General features: G+C 41.8%; 1 protein-coding gene across 1 annotated transcript; it reads right to left on the bottom strand.

Moving 5' to 3' along the window:
* Nucleotides 1-7,368: 7,368 nt before the first annotated feature.
* On the bottom strand, nucleotides 7,369-18,547 carry kdm4ab (lysine (K)-specific demethylase 4A, genome duplicate b). The gene is made up of 22 exons (XM_037275323.1): nucleotides 18,386-18,547; nucleotides 17,062-17,222; nucleotides 16,109-16,284; nucleotides 15,902-16,016; nucleotides 15,384-15,577; nucleotides 15,249-15,298; nucleotides 15,057-15,160; nucleotides 14,840-14,977; nucleotides 14,379-14,602; nucleotides 14,091-14,254; nucleotides 13,422-14,017; nucleotides 12,455-12,569; nucleotides 12,186-12,361; nucleotides 11,681-11,891; nucleotides 11,374-11,453; nucleotides 10,745-10,800; nucleotides 9,846-9,954; nucleotides 9,318-9,509; nucleotides 8,982-9,152; nucleotides 8,783-8,902; nucleotides 8,620-8,712; nucleotides 7,369-8,532 (listed from the first exon to the last, which is right to left on the bottom strand). Exons 2-22 carry the CDS (start codon nucleotides 17,200-17,202, stop codon nucleotides 8,395-8,397), a joined length of 3,363 nt encoding a protein of 1,120 aa, XP_037131218.1. The 5' UTR covers nucleotides 17,203-17,222; nucleotides 18,386-18,547; the 3' UTR covers nucleotides 7,369-8,394.
* Nucleotides 18,548-18,953: the final 406 nt, after the last annotated feature.

Consider the following 18,953-nt stretch of genomic DNA (forward strand, 5'->3'; position numbering starts at 1 on the left):
GCGACCCTCAGCGAGTCAGCTGCCCCTCTTGATGCTCGCATTGAGGTCGCGTTGGCTCTTGTAAACCGGCGTCCCGTCCCGTGATAATGTTACATCTCGTGTTGGTCGGGGGGGGGCGTTAAAAGCAATCATGGACAGTTTGTTTGATGATTATTTTATTGGTCTGGAACACTACAGGTGAGATCATAATTTCAAAGTGATTGACATTCAACTGATAAATTAAAGTGTAAGTGGTTTGTTTACGTCTGTAAATATACTTTACAAACAAAGAATAAAAAAACAGTTTTTGTCTTCACCAGTGTGATCATTGCTCTTGCGTGCTTCCTTTGGTGGACTAATAAAATCTTTCTCGCTCCCTCTCCCTATCACATCCTTTATGTCTCTTCATCTATAAATCTTAGTCCAGCAATAGATGATCCATTTCTCTATATCATCCCTAAAATATTTTTACCTGTCCATCCATCTATCTGTCTATGCAATGTGCCTGTATATATATATATATATATATCCATCCATCCATCCATCCATCCATCCATCCATCCATCCATCCATCCATCCATCCATCCATCCATCCATCCATCCATCCATCCATCCATCCATCCATCATGTTACTTGCCCACCTCACTCTAGGATAAGACACTAAGAAAGATAAGAACATCAATATTCAGATCTACTTTTTGGTCAGGATTTGGCTGCGTATAAAATTAGCTGATTGTTTGCAGCATCATGTGAGAGGAGTATTCAAATGCTTGAGTCAGCTGCCTCTTTGAATATTTTCCCAGAAGTGGGCGGTGTACAGCTACAATGAGGACCTGAAGCTCTGCTGTTCATGTGCAGCCTCTGTGGTCTTTTATTGTCGTCAAGGTGAGTAGCATGTGCAGCAACAGCAGAAGCAGGCCGTGACAAGATGTGTACATTGGCGTTCAATGTGTCCGGATGTCGCAAGGCGTGGTGGCCTCCATGTGCCATATGGCTGAAAAGGCAAAAATATTTTGGGAGAAGGTTTTAGGTGGTGGAAAATAATAATACATTGATGATCATTTTCAGAACAGGAATAAACTCTTGCAGCATACAAACAGATACTGTATATTGTTTTGTATCATCTTGTTAGCTTGTTTGTTGTTTAATGTCAGCTAGGTTTTGATTTTTCATTATATATAGTTACTTTTTAGTTAGTTTTGACTTTTCTTTGAAACGGTTCCATTATTTAGCTAATAACATGACAGAGACATCAAAAATGTAAATAAATGTATCATACATAGTTAAATTAGCTGCCACAAGTTTTTCTCTGACCAACCAATCAGAGGAAGGAAAAATTATGACATCATCAAGGGCCACCAATTTGCTATTATAGGATATGCTATATCTGCCAGCAGTGCTGGCCCAGCACTACTGATTCTGCTGATTCTGAAGGCTATGAGCAGATTTCATTAACATGGAATAAGCCAGAGGTGAAATTTGATTGGAAAGAAAATCATAAGATCGTGGAAAAAAAAAAATCTAATTGCGATTGAATGTAGGTCAATTTTTCTGTTCATGTTTAGGCCAACAGAGAAGGCCTCATTGACCCTGAACGCCCGCGACTGATATTAACAGGAAAGCACAAGCACCACACTATCAAACATCTCACACCATGATGCCAAATAAACACGTGACACTTTTGTCCGCTGGGTCTTTTACAGTATTGTTCCGCAGATTCCTACACAGACGCAAATCCATTCTGCTATTCCTCACACCTCCTCGAATTACACAGCTAACTCGGTTTTCCTCAATTTCATTCAAATCAATGTCATCATTCATCAGCCCTTGCAAGCTACGTTCAAAGTTTCCAGGCAGAGGACCGAGTTACACGAGCGCATTGGGGAGCGGCAGGCAGTCTCGCACTTTTGCCACGCAGTGTGTGTGGCAGGGTAGCAAGCTGATCTATAAATATTCAATCAAGCAGGATACACAATCTGCTCTGCCACTGTTCTCCCTTTGGGGCTCAGTCCATCAACTCAAGCCGGCAGAAGAAACAGCACATGCAAAGTGAATGAAAAGTGATGTCTGTATTTTTTACTGTGTCAAAATAAACTTGTTACTTCTCTCAAGATGACAACATTGTGTAAAAAAATGTTTCTAATCAGCAATAGATGTAGCAAGTTGGCAGCAAAGCACTGATTTTGTCTAAACGAAACTACTCAACTCTCTTCAACATTGTTTCTCGTCAACAAGATATCGCGAGATGGCAGCGAAGCACTACTTGTGTCTGGATGAAATTTTGACTTGGTACCCGGCACCGGGATGCCGCAATGTGAAGCCAAAGCACTACTTTTGTCCAAATAAAGCTCTTCATCTCTCTCTTCAGCTCAGAGTAAGTATGCGTTAATGCTTTCATGCCGTGCAGCATTTGCATTGTTCACAATTCATCGCTCTTCTGAGCAGGAGCGAATTGTCCCTCCACCAAACATGTCTGAGAAGTACAAAGCTCGACGGCGTGCCAAACGAGGAACCGTTCGAGACACGGAAAGCAGTGTTTGTTTTATTCTATTGTCTTCGCTCGACGGACATCCGAAGTCAAGATGCTTTACTTGTCTGTAAAGATCAATACAATGCGAGGCTTTTAGTTGACTCTGATCGGTGTTCTAATAGCATTGGCGCCATTTTAGCTATGCCCACAAAATCCGTAAAATCGAAATTTTGAACTGGTCTCTGAATATACTTTAGACAGGCTTTATGACCTATACACTAGTGACACGTTCATGTTTAAAAAAATAAAATTCACAGGCAGCAATTGGCAAGCCATGAGCAAGGGAGCGATCAAGATCTCGTCATCTCAAGTGTGTGAACGCAACGGTTTATTATCTAAACACCCTCAGCTGACATGGTGGCACTTTATTTGGTCTGACTCGTCAAACAGGACTTGATTCACATGACAACATTGAAACGAGGATGTTGGTACAACACCTACGCCCACTGAATGCACACATTTAAACTAGCACAATTCTTCAGGCCATTCATGGACAACACAAGTGCGGCTCCCCCTTGGTTGTCTTTTGTGTCTGCCGCAGTCTGACTGCACCGGCAAGGCGCTCAAGTTACACGGCTCATGTTACTTTGCGCTTAATATCTGATTTGAAAGTGCTCCATTGTGTTTTGTTTTGCTTAACAAAGCATATTCATTAAACACACAATAGTACATGTTTTCAAAACGGGAATTTTATATACCCACAAGCAGCTTTGTACATTTCACTTTTTACAATATTGAGTTTCTATAAAGAAGCACAAGATTCTAGTGGCAAAGATTCTCCACCTAATCTTAAAAAAAAAAAAAAAAAAAAAAAAAGAGTATGGTGTGTATAAAAAGTCTACACACCCCTTTTCAAATGCCAGGTTGCTGTGATATAAAGAAAAGAGACCATTAGTATTTTCAGCATTAACATTCTATTTTAAAAATGGTTTTGACAGGGAAAATGAAATAGTAATAGCAGTGCTCACATCCTAACGCGACTTCCTGTTGTTGTCACCTCATTAAGCAGCAGACAGCAGCGACATAAGCCGAAGGGTCCCCCAGAGGCTTTGGTCCGCTTCACCACATGATGGATCTAGCCCATAATCATCTGAGCTATCTTGCGTCGGCAAGAATGTAATCGGTCTTGGGAACAACAACACAAAACAAGTTTCTGTTCTTGCGTGGCTGAAAAAAAGAAAAAAATTAAACCCTGAAGCAAAAACTTGAACATTTAAACCACATTTAGAAGAAACTAATGGTTTATAGCAATGATGATAACGACGAATCAAATGTTTGACCTTAAGCTTGTTGCTGCTGTGCTTTGTGGGTCATGGAATTTTCCCTGGCTAGCTCCAAGAGATTAGGAATGTGAACTATTGAGTAAATGTCAGCTATTTCTGCAAAAAGATCAACAGGCTTAGCCTTGCACTATTTTATTTACTTGGAGCTTAGAATGATTTCAAAATAAAAGACACAAATCAGGGTGAATTTTCCCGTAGGTTGGCATATTCTGCAAAGAAAAAAATAGTAAAATTCAATTGCTTACACATTTAAAATATAGATTTGATGTTCCGCTAACTTCTACATGTCATCTTGTGTTATTGACTTTTGTATACCAATAGTACATGTTACCTCATTATCTATTACTGGACTTGTGTTGCTAAAGAACGGTGACCTCGACACATGGGTCACTCACTTTTCTTATTTGGACATGGAACGCCAAGCAAGTCACAACATTGATTTAACATAAACACTAAAACGAAAAACAAGACAGATTTCTCAGCTAGCATTGATGTGCAAAAGGTTAATGTGAGAATGTTTGCTCTCAATAATGTGCCTGCCAAGACAGTATCGCCAGGGTTACAGATCAAGTCCTCAAACAAAAACAGGATTTCTTTTGGGGCCAACAGGAATCAAAGTCCTTGAGCGTGCTTCAAATCTGCTTGCTGACCTGTCACAGTTGCATTCCTCTTCTCTTGCATTTAATCATTTTCTATCATTAATTGAATTAGACGCATAATTTGGATTTTGAGAGCATATGAATCTCTCTTGCCTCACATATTCATTACAAAACAGGCTCGTCATTTTGACTTCCTCTTACTTAAAAAAAATGCAGAAAAATGCAAAACGTTTCACAATAAATATTGCGCTGTACCCATTTCCCAGATTAACTTTGAAATATTGCCATCATGTATCTGTCACTTCTTTAATACTTAGTTAGAATAAAGTTAAAATTCAAGAAGGCACATTTAAGGACTCATTTATGTAGGAATCCTGGCAATACTAAACATCTTACATTTTATTTCCCTTGCTATTGTATTTATTTTAGCCAAAACCCTAACCAAACACATCTATCCTGACAAACAAGGATATAGGCAAAAGAAGGGAGAAAAAAAATTTGCAAACTGCCGTCTTGGCTTCTATTGTAAAACATGTGTCACAGCACACATAAGCACACCTAGTCTCTAATTACACAAATGCCACAACAGCTAGGCAATGGCTAATACCTTCACGCTAAAACTGGCATCACTTGACATCAGCAGCCAAGTGAACCGTTGTCATTCTTTTCAATGTCGTGCAGTTTCGCCGTGATGCTGTGAAGAGGAATTTATCAGTCAGGCTGCGTGCTGATTGTAGATAATGGTTATGGTATGCTGCTATTGTGTGCAGTGTATAACCTGTGCAGGCTACAGAACAGCATTATATACCAAAAAAAATCTCAGGAAGAATTGCGGGGGAGGCGTTGAAGCAAGACACTTTTTTTAATGTCACTCATAACGAATACTGCTCATGTGGGAAGGTTTGAAAAACTTTATGAAGCGAGTGAATCTACAGTGCCTTGCGAAAGTATTCGGCCCCCTTGAACCTTTCAACATTTCACCACATTTCAGGCTTCACACAAAGATATAAATTTTTTGTCAAGAATCAACAACAAGTGGGACACAATCGCGAAGTGGAACGAAATTTATTGGATAATTTAAACTTTTTTAACAAATAAAAAACTGAAAAGTGGGGCGTGCAATATTATTCGGCCCCTTTACTTTCAGTGCAGCAAACTCACTCCAGAAGTTCAGTGAGGATCTTTGAATGATCCAATGTTGTCCTAAATGACTGATGATGATAAATAGAATGCACCTGTGTGTAATCAAGTCTCCGTATAAATGCACCTGCTCTTTGATAGTCTCAGGGTTCTGTTTAAAGCGCAGAGAGAACCATGAAGACAAAGGAACACACCAGGCAGCTCCGAGATACTGTTGTGGAGAAGTTTAAAGCCGGATTTGGATACAAAAAGATTTCCCAAGCTTTAAACATCTCAAGGAGCACTGTGCAAGCAATTATATTGAAATGGAAGGAGTATCAGACCACTGCAAATCTACCAAGACCCGGCCGTCCCTCCAAACTTTCATCTCAAACAAGGAGAAGACTAATCAGAGATGCAGCCAAGAGGCCCATGATCACTCTGGATGAACTGCAGATAACTACAGCTGAGGTGGGAGAGTCTGTCCATAGGACAACAATCAGTCGTGCACTGCACAAATCTGGCCTTTATGGAAGAGTGGCAAGAAGAAAGCCATTTCTCAAAGATATCCATAAAAAGTCTCGTTTAAAGTTTGCCACAAGCCACCTGGGAGAGACACCAAACGTGGAAAAAGGTGCTCTGGTCAGATGAAACCAAAATCGAACTTTTTGGCCACAATGCAAAACGATATGTTTGGCGTAAAAGCAACACAGCTCACATCCCCACTGTCAAACATGGTGGTGGCAGCATCATGGTTTGGGCCTGCTTTTCTTCAGCAGGGACAGGGAAGATGGCTAAAATTGATGGGAAGATGGATGGAGCCAAATACAGGACCATTCTGGAAGAAAACCTGTTGGAGTCTGCAAAAGACCTGAGACTGGGACGGAGATTTATCTTCCAACAGGACAATGATCCAAAACATAAAGCCAAATCTACAACGGAATGGTTCACAAATAGACGTATCCAGATGTTAGAATGGCCAAGTCAAAGTCCAGACCTGAATCCAATCGAGAATCTGTGGAAAGAGCTGAAGACTGCTGTTCACAAACGCTCTCCATCCAACCTCACTGAGCTCGAGCTGTTTTGCAGGGAAGAATGGGCAAGAATTCCAGTCTCTCGATGTGCAAAACTGATAGAGACATACCCCAAGCGACTTGCAGCTGTAATTGCAGCAAAAGGTGGCGCTACAAAGTATTAGCGCAAGGGGGCCGAATAATATTGCACGCCCCACTTTTCAGTTTATTTGTTAAAAAAGTTTAAATTATCCAATAAATTTCATTCCACTTCACAATTGTGTCCCACTTGTTGATTCTTGACAAAAAATTAAACTTTTATATCTCTATGTTTGAAGCCTGAAATGTCGCGAAATGTTGAAAGGTTCAAGGGGGCCGAATACTTTCGCAAGGCACTGTATCTATCCATAAGGTGTTGCCTTCAGAGATAGTCTGTAATCCTTATGCAAGTAACTTTCTTTGGGTCGAATGCAGGTGCTTGGGCTTCCTCCTAAATTCCAAACACCAAAGACCGATCACAGCTCACCTGTTTTTGACGTTTGGGCATGTGAAGTTTACAAGTTGAGCCCTCGGGCACTGTGAAGTCATTTTCAGATGACAGAAAGTGACAAAATGGCCGCCTCCTGAGATGGATACAAATAGGTGGATTTTGCTGCTTAATTCCTAGTTCACGAATGCAATCAATATTTATCTGAATATGGGTTAGACAAGTGGGGTCACAAAGAACAGAATTTGTACTTAATTGTTTGGGGGGGCACAATATGTCTATTTGGACATAAAAACCGTGAAAAACTGCAACATGCTTAATTCTAATATATTTCATCAAAATCACTGACACACAAACATGTTTTTCTTATCCCAAACTTTACTCAAACAGTCGAGGGTTTAACAAAGACCGACTTAATGGTACTTTTGCTCGAAACCAAACAGTGACCAGTCACTAAGCAGTACAGGTATTATTTGTACTTACAGCAGTTAACTAAAACGGAATGTCACCCTCACCGTGTTTTTCATTTGGGACTGAACAACTACTTTCTTATTTTGATATCTAAAGCTAGCAGTCACCAGACAAAAAGGATTAAAGTTTAGCTCTTTAGCGGCCACGTGTTCCTCAGTGGCAGGTGAATCCAGGAAAATTGACCCAAAACAACTAGCTGGAAAGCTATTAACAGTGTGCCTGAAAACCTGCCATTCTTTTAATAAATATAAATACATCTGATGTTTTCTATAGATAGCGAAAAGGACAAAAATAGTTTATTTCCTCAAACTAAAGTCACCCGCATAAAGTATTTCGTAACATAGCCAAAATAATCCATAGGCTTTATGGGGGGGGATAAGGCTAGAGTACATTTCTCCAGTTGTCACAGTTGATGGCAAACAAATTGTAATGAAGTTCCATGGGATGGGATGGGAACGCGATTAAAACCTTGTTGACACGCTCCATGAATAATGTTGAATTTCTTTGGGCAAATGCGATGTGACAGTTTGTCAGACAGTTAATGGAGTGATTCGGTACACGCTCGGCATCTCCACAGTTCTGTTCATATCATGCTCCTTAAAAGTCACAAGTGGATGGAAAAATTGTTAAATGAGAAAAATGGCTTCTGAGCTGCATATAGCTGACGTGGGGGTGGAAAAAAAAACATCTTGCCTCAATAAGTAGTGCAACTTTTGCCTACTTGATTACTGGCTGATGGCTTCTTCCCCTCCCAAAAATAAATTAAGGAAAAGGAAATCTTACAGAGCCTGATATGAAAGAGTGTGATTCAAAGCACAACAAAATCATTTAAGTCCCAGCCGTACTTTATAAATATGAAACCTGGCAGGCCGTGGAAGCAAATGAGCCAGGAGGAAGGTAGGACAAACCAACGTCACTCCATAATGGCCCGATAAATGATGGGCTCGATGTAGTCCTCTCTGTAACGGGAGTTGATGACCCGTTGTCGTTTGGAGTTCTGTTTGACGTCGTCCTGTGAGAAGAGCTCAAAGCGCATGTCTGACGCCACCGACTGTTGAGGGAAGGAAGAAAAAAAAAAACTGTGGTAGCTGGGTTCAAATTGGTACGTGACATGAGTTGTAAAAGTACTGAGACTTACAAATCGCGATTTGACCCGTTTGGGCAGATCTTCATCTAAGGTGTACACGTCTTCACGCTTGACGGAAATTTGGGATTCATCTTCAAACTCCACCTGAAAGGCAGCAGATGTGTAAGTTGTCTGGCTAAGACATTGCAATTCATCTGCAATATTATTGTCCTACCAGGTACATGGGGATGGAGTGGGATGCCACAAACTTGCCGCCATACAACAATCCGTCAGTCCATCGTACTGACACGGCAGCACCCTTTGCAGGCGGCCCAAGTCGTGCACAGTCCCGATTCTGGAGGGAAAGACCAGCTAACTGTCAAGACGGACTGAGTGAATGGAGCCCAGTGGACTGACGTGTGACGCTCGCTGACCTCAATGTCCTCTGGGAAAAGGTTGTCGCTATACGAGCCGTCGTCAAACACCACCTCGTAGAAGGTGGCGCTGGTCAGGCCCACCACCTCGCTGTGGTAGTAACGACCATTTCTGTATTTACATATCACCTTCTGGCCCACTGACAGCTCTCGCATGGAGTCCTTATTACGCTGTGGACCACAAGAGGATGATTCATAAAAAAAAATATATATATATAGTGGACTAAATATGGAATTTAGCTGTGAAATGGGAAACAACAGTCTTTCTTTGGAGTTATCATCTTCTGGGAGGTTTTTTAATAGCATTTGTACTAGTTGCCAGCGACAGATAGTTACCTCAATAATGCCAGTGGCTTTGTGCCGGTGACAGGTGATGAAGACAATAAACGGCCAGTCGTCCGGGTGCATGAGGACGCCGGCGGCCTGTGCGCAGCTGGGGTGGAAGGCCGTGGAGCAGCGTCCGTGGGAGCACTGCACGCAGCAGCCTGTCGACTCCCTCTTCATCCGTTTCCTGCAGAAAGCGCATTTCTGCCAAAGACAAAAGAGTCACGTCAGGCGGGGGTGTAGAGGGGAAAAGGTTTCAAGCAGTGGGGTAAAGTAAGGGAAGTGCAAGTGCAAGGGGAAGGAAAGGAGGAGAAAGGAAGCAAGCGTGGGAAAGATTAAAAAAAAAAAAAAAAAAAAAAAAAAAAAAAAAAAAAAAAAGGGTTCAAGGGAGTGTTGAACACAACAACAGCAATTTGGGGGACATTTAACAGCTTCCTTCTGGAGTAAAAATGACATGCACTTTTTAATATACTTTGATGTTATTTAAAAGGTTGGAGGGTTAGGGCTTGAGTCATTTATGATCTGTTGGGCCTCTCTTACCAGTCTGAAGCGAGGCAGCGGGATTGCAGATAGATCGATGGGACGCCGCTCTGTGATGTTTACAAAGCGAGCTTCGAGCACAGTGATGGCGCACAGCACATGGACCCACCTGCCACACAAATAAATATGACATTGACTCAAGACAAACAGAACAATGTCCAGGGTGCAAAATTCAGCAACATTCCTACATTTTCGACATTCAGTAAGACTTCCCTTTCAAATATAACTGCAGTACATATTTTAAACATGTTTAAATTGTATAGTTGTATAGTAGGGAATGGATAACTTCAAAGGTAAACTTTTGCCTGCTGTCCAGTTTCCAAAGAACATTCATTCATTCGAGTGTGAAAGCTCAATCACTGTGGGTTCAATGTGCTCAAGGGTTGGGTTCAATGTGCTCAAGGGTGTAAGAATATCTTTAGTTCAGAAAACACTTTTCATGTCAATGGTAACAAATTCTTGTTAAATTTTAGCCTCAACATTGGACTGAAAGCAACTTACAAAAAGTGTACTTGTAATTGCATTCATACTATGAAAACAGGAGCAATATTAGAGCTAAAAAAAAAAATGCTAGAATCATTTGTAGTCACATGACAGGAAGCTATGAGGTGGGAGGGGATTAGTTGAACAAAAAGCTACTTTCGGTGGCGATTGAAATAGCAGATATGAACAGGGGGGGGCTCTCTTTAGGGCAATTCTTCACATTTTGACAGGAAATAAACTGAAACACAGAAGGTCACACTGCACTACACTAATCATTAATTTGCTGCTTTTTCACTTATAGCGTGTCACCAGACAAAGTCAAACAAATCAGAAGGGCTGAATTGCAGAGTTGGGCAAATCAAAAGCATCCATCATTAACGAGGTGCCTGGACGATCGGATGGCTAGGATTATTTACTTGTCATTGTTGGCTCTCTGCAGTGCGCCGCCTCGGAGAGAACACAGACAGCAGTCCTGGAGCAAGAAAAAGTGGGTTGATGCTGTTAAACACTGAAATTGAATCCTGATTCAATTATTAAAATGAAAAAATATATATATAACGTAAATGTATTTGGGTCACGGGTTTAAAAAGAAAATCAGTAGTGAAATTAAAATTCCCACTGCATTGAAAGACCTGCACTGGCGGGCAGACGTGTCCATTAGTGTACAAATATTGGTCAATATTTCCGGATTGTTGCATAACAATGAAACGGAATGCTGATAACAGATTCGATACAATTTAAAAACAAAAAGAGGAACAATGTAGTCCACTAACAATAACACAAAAAAGGAAGGGAACACACCCAGCACGACTAAAAAGGGAGCACAGCCAAGTTTACTTTCAAAGTGACGAAAACATGTCCCATTTAAAGTAGATCACTTTTTTTGCTATAAAAAAAACAAAGCAGCAATTTAACCTCAAGCGATCAGTCTGGGTTCCTATCATACTCACGCAACTTCATGTGGAACCTCGCTGTGTTTAACTTAACTGTGCTTATCAACCTAACAACAGCTTACTATCAATAATGGAAAGCCCGGCAGACAAACCTCAAAGGTGGCATCAGCTTTGCAGCGAGCACACAGCCAGTCATCCTGCTCTGCTTCGTCTCTGGTTACACCATAGCAACCTGAGCCAGACAAGAACACATTTTTTCCATTACAGTTCATTTCTTAGGATTTAGAAGAAGGGGGAAAAAAACCAGGCCTTTAATCATTAACTATATGTGTTTTCCCCACTGTATTTATGGTAAATAATTAAATAGGCTTCCTTCAACTACTGTGTGTGTTAAAATGTCTTTTCATGAATAATTATCTTGGGGTGTAACAAGATACACTCAAAGGAAAAAGAGCTTACTGGTGTGTACTCGGACGCAGCATTGCGAGCAGCTGACCAGCCGGCTGATGCCGTCCTCTGTGATGTGTGGGTTGGACAGCTGGCCTTCCCCGCTATCACTGGCCTTGTTGGTGTGCGTGTTAAAACACATTTCAGGAATGAGGGGTTTGGACCACTGGTGACCTTGGCGGTTCACCAACGTCACACTGGAATTGCTGTTGCCGGCTTCAGACTAAAAAAGAAATAAACATAAATGTTCTTGTTGAATAACAGAGTGACGGTACAGAAAAGAGAAGTTACTTAGTCAAAGCTCTTCTCCGGACATATGTATGTATGCGATATAATGCCCCCTGGTGGCCAAGGCGCACAAATACAATTTGAGATTTTAGCTTTTGACTTACCAAGTGTCATCATGAAACAATTCATCTATATAATGTATTCTACTCCAATGTTACATTCTAGATAGCAAAACTGTGTTTAACAATAAAAGGAAATTGATGCTGTATATTAAGATGATGCAGCTCACCTGATGGTGGGTGTAGAAAAGAAGGCAGATGGAACAGTAAGGAGCCTGTTTACCCATTCTCTTATTGTACTCCCACTCCACCTGGGGGCTTAAAGGTCGACACTGCCACAGCCGCCGAAGTGGTTTTGCCCACTCCTCTTTCTCTTCTTGCTCCACATCCAGATCCACATACACGTCTACAGAGTAAATGTAGGTTCAATTGTCATAAATATGCTTAACATTTTGGGAGGAGTGTTTTGAAAAATCCAAACCAAATCTATTTGTCTTACCATCATCGCTGTATGCCTCTCTGAAGAGAGGATGGTGCCGTGGAAGTTTTCTGAGGGATTCTTGTTGCTGTTTCTTGGTGACCACTGACATACAGTAGGACTGCTCTTCTGACACCTGGTGGTGAAATTAGATTTAGCAAGGCAAAACCTCAGCGAACAAAATCCATCCATCCATCCGTCCGTCCGTCCGTCCGTCCGTCCGTCCGTCCGTCCGTCCGTCCGTCCGTCCGTCCGTCCGTCCGTCCGTCCGTCCGTCCGTCCGTCCGTCCGTCCGTCCGTCCATCCATCCATCCATCCATCCATCCATCCATCCATCCATCATCCATCATCCATCATCCATCCATCCATCCATCCATCCATCATCCATCCATCATCCATCCATCATCCATCCATCATCCATCCATCCATCCATCCATCCATCCATCCGTCCGTCCGTCCGTCCTCATTGCATGACATCCTTTACAGTTCAGAGAAACCAGTATTGGGAGCTCTGTACTGGTAATACATATTTTCATATCCATTTTAGGTCCAGTCTACAAGTACTTACACTCATTGGCTTGTCGTCTGTTGTTCGGAACTGGACGAATACAATTCAACACACTTTTAACAAAATAGTTAGTGCAGCCGTGCCTTGAGATAGAGGACCTCAATTACAAGGTCTTTTTTTCTGCAACATTTCAATCCTAATGGGGGATGAACGAGCAAAGATGCTCTGCGATATGAATGCGGAAAGAATTCAGTCTAACCCTCATATCGAAAGGCACCAGTGCCCACCCCTTCAAGTTCTGCCTTGTAGTAAATTAGTCACCATTCCAAACGCTAAAGAAAAGCAGGCAAATGAGAGAGCCAGTACAGAGCCGCCCACTGTCATATTCATTTTTGTCAAGGACCAAGATTAATTGATTAATCTCATTTTCCATTTCAATTTCTAGGCATGCCTTTGTAGGAGGATTTAAACAATACAGACCTTTCTTTTGTTTTGGTTCTTCAGCATCTCCACTTGGTCGACATGGGTGGGCTGTGTAACGGCGGTGCTCTCGGCAATGGCCTTCACCGTTGCGTCCTGATCATCAACGGACACCGAAACACCCGGCGTGTGGTCCTCCACGGAATTTTCCGTTTGTGCGAGCTCTACTTCGCTGAGAGCGATTGGTGATTGTGGCTCCGACTCAGTGCTTCCGCTGCCCGGTGCCTGAGATGCAGGCAGCGTGGTGCCTGAGAGCTGGAGATTGCGCGGTTGATGCTCTCTGGCGTAGCTGTGCACCTGCAGCATGGTGTGAACCGGCTGTTTTGCTCGCGGGTAGTTGTGCACTTGCAGGATGTCTTTTTGAGTGAGGGTCCGATGGAAGAGCAGGCTGGCCACCCCCATTTTACGGGAAGGTTGCCCCGTGGCGCTCGACCACGTTGCCGAGGTTGACAGATGACCGTTTTGGGAATGGGATGAAAATGCAGGCGGACGAGTCTTGGTGTAGTGAGGCGTGTGCCCCGAATCTGAAGTGTTTAAGCGGTGAAACGGATCGATCAAGGTCAGCTTTGTTGGCGTGACAACCAACTTTGGTGGGCCTGTCAATGAAATCAAACAGCTGTTAAAGCAAAGAGCAAACAAAGGCCCGTAACAACGCACAAGTAACCGTACCTTTATTTCGCTTGCCATCTTGCGACGTTATACGTGGTGGCAAAAGATTCAGTCTTGGCCGCTTGGCATACAGTGTCATTTCCTCATCTGTATCTTTAGGAACAACTTCGTCGGGCAGCTGAAGACACACCCGGTGTCTCTTGGTCTCAATTCTTTGCAGTGGACTAAAGATCACACAAAATGGAGCCATATTGAGGAGACTTGAAGGAAGGGCATTTTTCAGACATGACATGACCACCGTTGTGCACTGTGTGAATATAGCAAATATACCAAAATGGAGTCCCAAACCTTTTCCGCTCTACGTCATCCCGTCCGCAATCAACGGAACAACTGCTGGTGTTGTAGATGATGTTAAAAGAATCGCCCAGGAATTCTTTGGCCTCTGGCGTGGGCCTGGAGTGGTCGATGGGCGCCGTGTCTCGTCCTGCCAGCCACAGTTCGTAGCGATCGGGCTGAAACTTTTTGACAAACACATCCATGGAGATCTTCACCATGTCCTTGCGGCACGAACACTGACAGAGAAAAGCACAAGTGGGACACAATTGAGTTATCCACCTTCTCCAGTTTGTTAGAGCCATGATGCTATGTTGGAGAACTTGAAGAGTACAGGCTGGGATGTTTCATTGCCTTCATGCCATTCAAAAATTTAAAAATTCAGCAATTTTTGTGATACAGAGGGGGGGGGGCACTCTTGTGCCAAACTGCAAATGAAGTGGAAGTATTTGACGGTCATGTTTAAAAATTCTCACCAAGACTGCTTGCTTGCCATATTCAATCCACCTCTGTGTGGCGAAATTGGTGGATTCGGCACAGTTGAAACCATGGTTGAAGCCAGCATGATAAGCATAAGGGAACGTGACCATGAACTCGCCGGCATATTGGGTCATCTAAGAAAAGCAGGTACAAAAGATCATTTAAAAATGCCTCTTGATAAGACCTCACGAGATGAAATGACTTATTTCATACCTTTTCAAACGGAATGCCATATTTCTTCAGTATTGAAGGTGATATCAAGGTCATCTTGTGCCTCAAAAAGGCCTCACAAGTTTGTGCACTGCCAGAAAAGAACCCTAGAGAAGCCAGGGGGAATGTTAGGAGAAGTTACTGTTAAATCACGTTAATGTAAATGTGTCAATAAATATTCCACTCGTGTCGCACCTTGAGCCAGACGCTCAAATCGTCTCCCATGCTCTGGAGGGACACAGTACCTGCAGACATTCAAATGTGTCTCGTCACTCAAGATGCATTTGTACTTTCAAGAAACATCATTTGTTGCCTTTATTTATTAATTACCAGGATTTGGGTTCTCCAAAGTGCAAGTAGTTGATACTGTAGAGGTCCATGTCCTCAGTGTGCCACGCAAACGTGGTCTTCCACATACCAAAATACAGGTAGGGTGTATTAACACCCTCGATCGTGATGCCACTTTCAGACTCCACCGTGTCCAAAATGGTATTCAGATGACAAATGTTCCACTCTTTGATATCCTGGAAGAAAGCACAACAACACAAGAGTTAAACTTGTTATTATGTTGGCATCATGCCATCTGATTTGTTGTGTGTATAACATGAAGGGGGGAGGGGGTGACTGTTCTCAGACAGATTAGAACAGGAAGTGCGCCTTTGAGGTTTTAAACTAGCCTAATAATAGTTTATACATATTCTTTTCATTTTTAATCCAGTATTGTAACTCATTGTCTGCTAATTGTTCAGGACTCAGCACCTTTGAATTTGATGTACATCTGACTTTAATATAGACTATAGCCCATTATTGAGAGTATAAAACAAGAGTGACTTTTGTCATCAACTCACTGGATTGTATAGACTGCCACCAACATCGGCCCCATATATCGGAGGATTAAATGTCACGTTCTTCCAGTACTTTCTTTCCAGTTCATCAAAATCATCATAGTGAGGGCTACAGAACCTGCAAAAATGGACAAAAGACTTTTTTTAAAATCACGGGTAAAAAAAAAAAACCAACATTTAAAACAAGGGAAATGTAAGTGTTTGTTTTACTTGTCGCTGTTTGCAAGCTTGCGAAATTCTTTCACAGACATTGATTTCTTCTGAATATTGTACTGCGTGAAAAGGCCCGACTGGCCTGTCACCACTTGCTGAATGGGTGCAGGAATCACCAAATCGTCTATGTCATCATATGTATGTCTCGGCTTCCATTCCTTTGGTGGGACCACCTAGACATGAGGGGGAGAAAAAAAGATCACTGGTCATTGTTTGCACAATATGCCAAACAAAACAAAAAAACACTATTAAAAAGTACATGTCAGTGCAACATACCGTATTTATTCTAATTATCGCCCAGGGCGATAATAGAAGGTTTATGTCCAACGGGGGGGCGATTAATAAAGAACACTTTTTGTCCGATTGCCAAGGGGCACTGAAATGGGCGATAATATGTATATTTTCCTTATGTAGTATGCAATACCTGCATCTTACTGGTGTTCTTAACACTAGAACAGCGGCTCTTTTGATCTACCTTTAACAGCGGGGTGCGTCAATTGACGCTCCATCGATGCGACACGTTCCCGTCGCACATCACATGTTGCGCACGTCATGTTATCGCAATCGTCTTGTTCGAGCGCACGCCCCGATAACGTAATTGTTTGAGGATATTGTAGCGGAGTGACGAGTGTAATTGTATCATAGTTTATGGAGAAAAACAATTTAAAAGGGACATTCGACATGCTGTCAAACCAGTCATATTTAAACTTGCGCAATGACGTCGGCATGCGGTCGCGGAGGAAAACGTAAGTTTTGGGGGGAATTTTTAGCAGCATGGGCGATAATTAGAGGTATCAATGTTTTTTATTTATGTCATTGCTAACACACACTGGGCGATTATTAGAATATGGGCGATAATTAGAATAAATACGGGAATTGTACTTAAAAAAATCATCACTGTCACATCAACTACAACGATTGCACAAATTTAATCAGCATGAAGCACATACTTTGGCCAGGCCTGCTTTGTGTGCTCCTTGTGACTCCATGTAGGCGACATATCGGCTGAAATTCTTGAACTCCTCAGCAGTGGGGTAAAATGTCATGATCCCCTTGGAGCCATAGTTTGGGGGAGCTGTGTCTGAAGCCATCCCAAAACTGATGGCAACTCCTGCACCCGGCAAAGAGAACTTTTATTCACACATAGAAATGACAAAAACTGGGTTGCTTGCTGTCAGGTTATTGTAGTCTGTTGACGTTTTTTGTTTTTTTTAGCGTACAGTTCCTGAGGGAACCATCCTAAGGGATGACTAAAGTCGAGTCTAAGAACTAAAGATGAAAGAACCTTGCAGTACGTTACACCTGAATTTTAGCATACAAGATAGCACAGTGCTTGTCAATTATTTTCTGTTCAGCTTGTAAATGTTACATGAGCAAAACCCAGAAAATACGGCTTTGAGCAACTGATGTCATTTTCAGTCGACAGCAAGTGGCAAAGGGCGTTTTTAAAGATATTACTTGTACATGAAAAATAATAAAGTGTATAAAGTAGCAGTAGAAAAAATATGAACTCCTTGCTGAATAAGCAAAGCATCCCTTAAAATTACTTTCTAAAATTTACTTTCTAAAATGTCCCAAGTTATTCCTAAATTAAAAACATTGTAAATAACCGAATTTTGGCCCCTTTAAAAGTACTGTATATTTTGTCAATATCTATATTATTATTATTTTATAAGCGATAACACTTCAGCCGTCTCTGGTTGGTTAAACTAGCTTGTCTTTTAACTCGATCCGACCTGTCGGCTAGCGTTAGCTCATATGCTAACTCGCCCTAAGCCCTATCATTATGTATTGCAATACAAATTTCCATCGCCTGCAATGAACAACATTTATTTCCCCTGTTATTTTAGCATATCCCACATTTGCAAAGCTCGTCCTGCAATATTTTAATACGCAGTTCACACAAAGCAGCTAGATAGTGGATGGATTCCTTACGTGGGATATGGCTACTTCCCAGGAGGTTATTTCCTTCCAGTGACATTACATCGAAAGAGAAAGCGAAAAACAAGGCCGACGAATATCTGATTGTTCTGACAATGTGTCTTGACTAAATGTCACATTACAGCTGTCCTACCCTCTATATATTATTTGGCTTCTTTCGGGTAAATGATTATTTCTCAATAAATAGTGTTCCAGGAATTAAACTACACCCCGATGCAAGCACAGGCTTTAGCTGTCGTTGTAGCGGTGCAAAGCTAACAGATCAGCATTTAGACTTCACGGGCTGCACGATTCTGGTCAAGTCGAAAGCAGACGCGACGTTTGGTTACTCACCTCTTACTCCACCGTGGACCAAATAATAGTCACCAGTGCTGTATATTTTGTGTAATCACCTATCCACGCAGCGATACACGTTGAGGAAAACGAGCAGTTTGGCAACTGAGTGCAATCCGAAACTCCATTACCTCAGATGCGCATGCCTGGCCGGATGTTGTTTGCCACATTACGCACGGGAGACGTTGAGCCAATCTAGTCACGGAATACTTGACAAAACGCTGATAAACATCTGATTTATAAATATGAGAGGAAAATGAAAGAAATTAGTTATGGGGAAATTTACAGTATTGAAATATACAGTATTTAAAAATAGTCATCGTGGCCGTGGAGTCAACGAATATGCAAACATGCGGGTGCCGAAGTATGCAGGAGTTGGCTGTACTAATTTAAATCTGTCTACGTCAAGATTATTAACTCATTATAGTGATTATCAATTTATTATAGTTAGCCAAAGCTAACGAAACAGCTAAAACTAAAATAAATCATTAACGAAATAACATTAACGATAACGCTTTTAAAAATGAGAACTAACTGTACTTAACAAATTCTTATAGTAAAGCAATGT

The sequence above is a fragment of the Syngnathus acus genome, chromosome 17 (genome assembly GCF_901709675.1).
Source record: "Syngnathus acus chromosome 17, fSynAcu1.2, whole genome shotgun sequence".
NCBI lineage: Eukaryota > Metazoa > Chordata > Actinopteri > Syngnathiformes > Syngnathidae > Syngnathus > Syngnathus acus.

Coding starts and splice junctions, on each gene's coding strand:
- kdm4ab (XM_037275323.1), bottom strand. CDS start 17,202: ATGGCTTCAGACACAGCTCCCCCAAACTATGGCTCCAAGGGGATCATG. Junction 14,603..14,839: donor ATGGCAAGCAAGCAGTCTTG/GTGAGAATTTTT, acceptor TTTCTCTGTCAG/TGTTCGTGCCGCAAGGACAT. Junction 9,153..9,317: donor AAGCCACTGGCATTATTGAG/GTAACTATCTGT, acceptor TGTGGTCCACAG/CGTAATAAGGACTCCATGCG.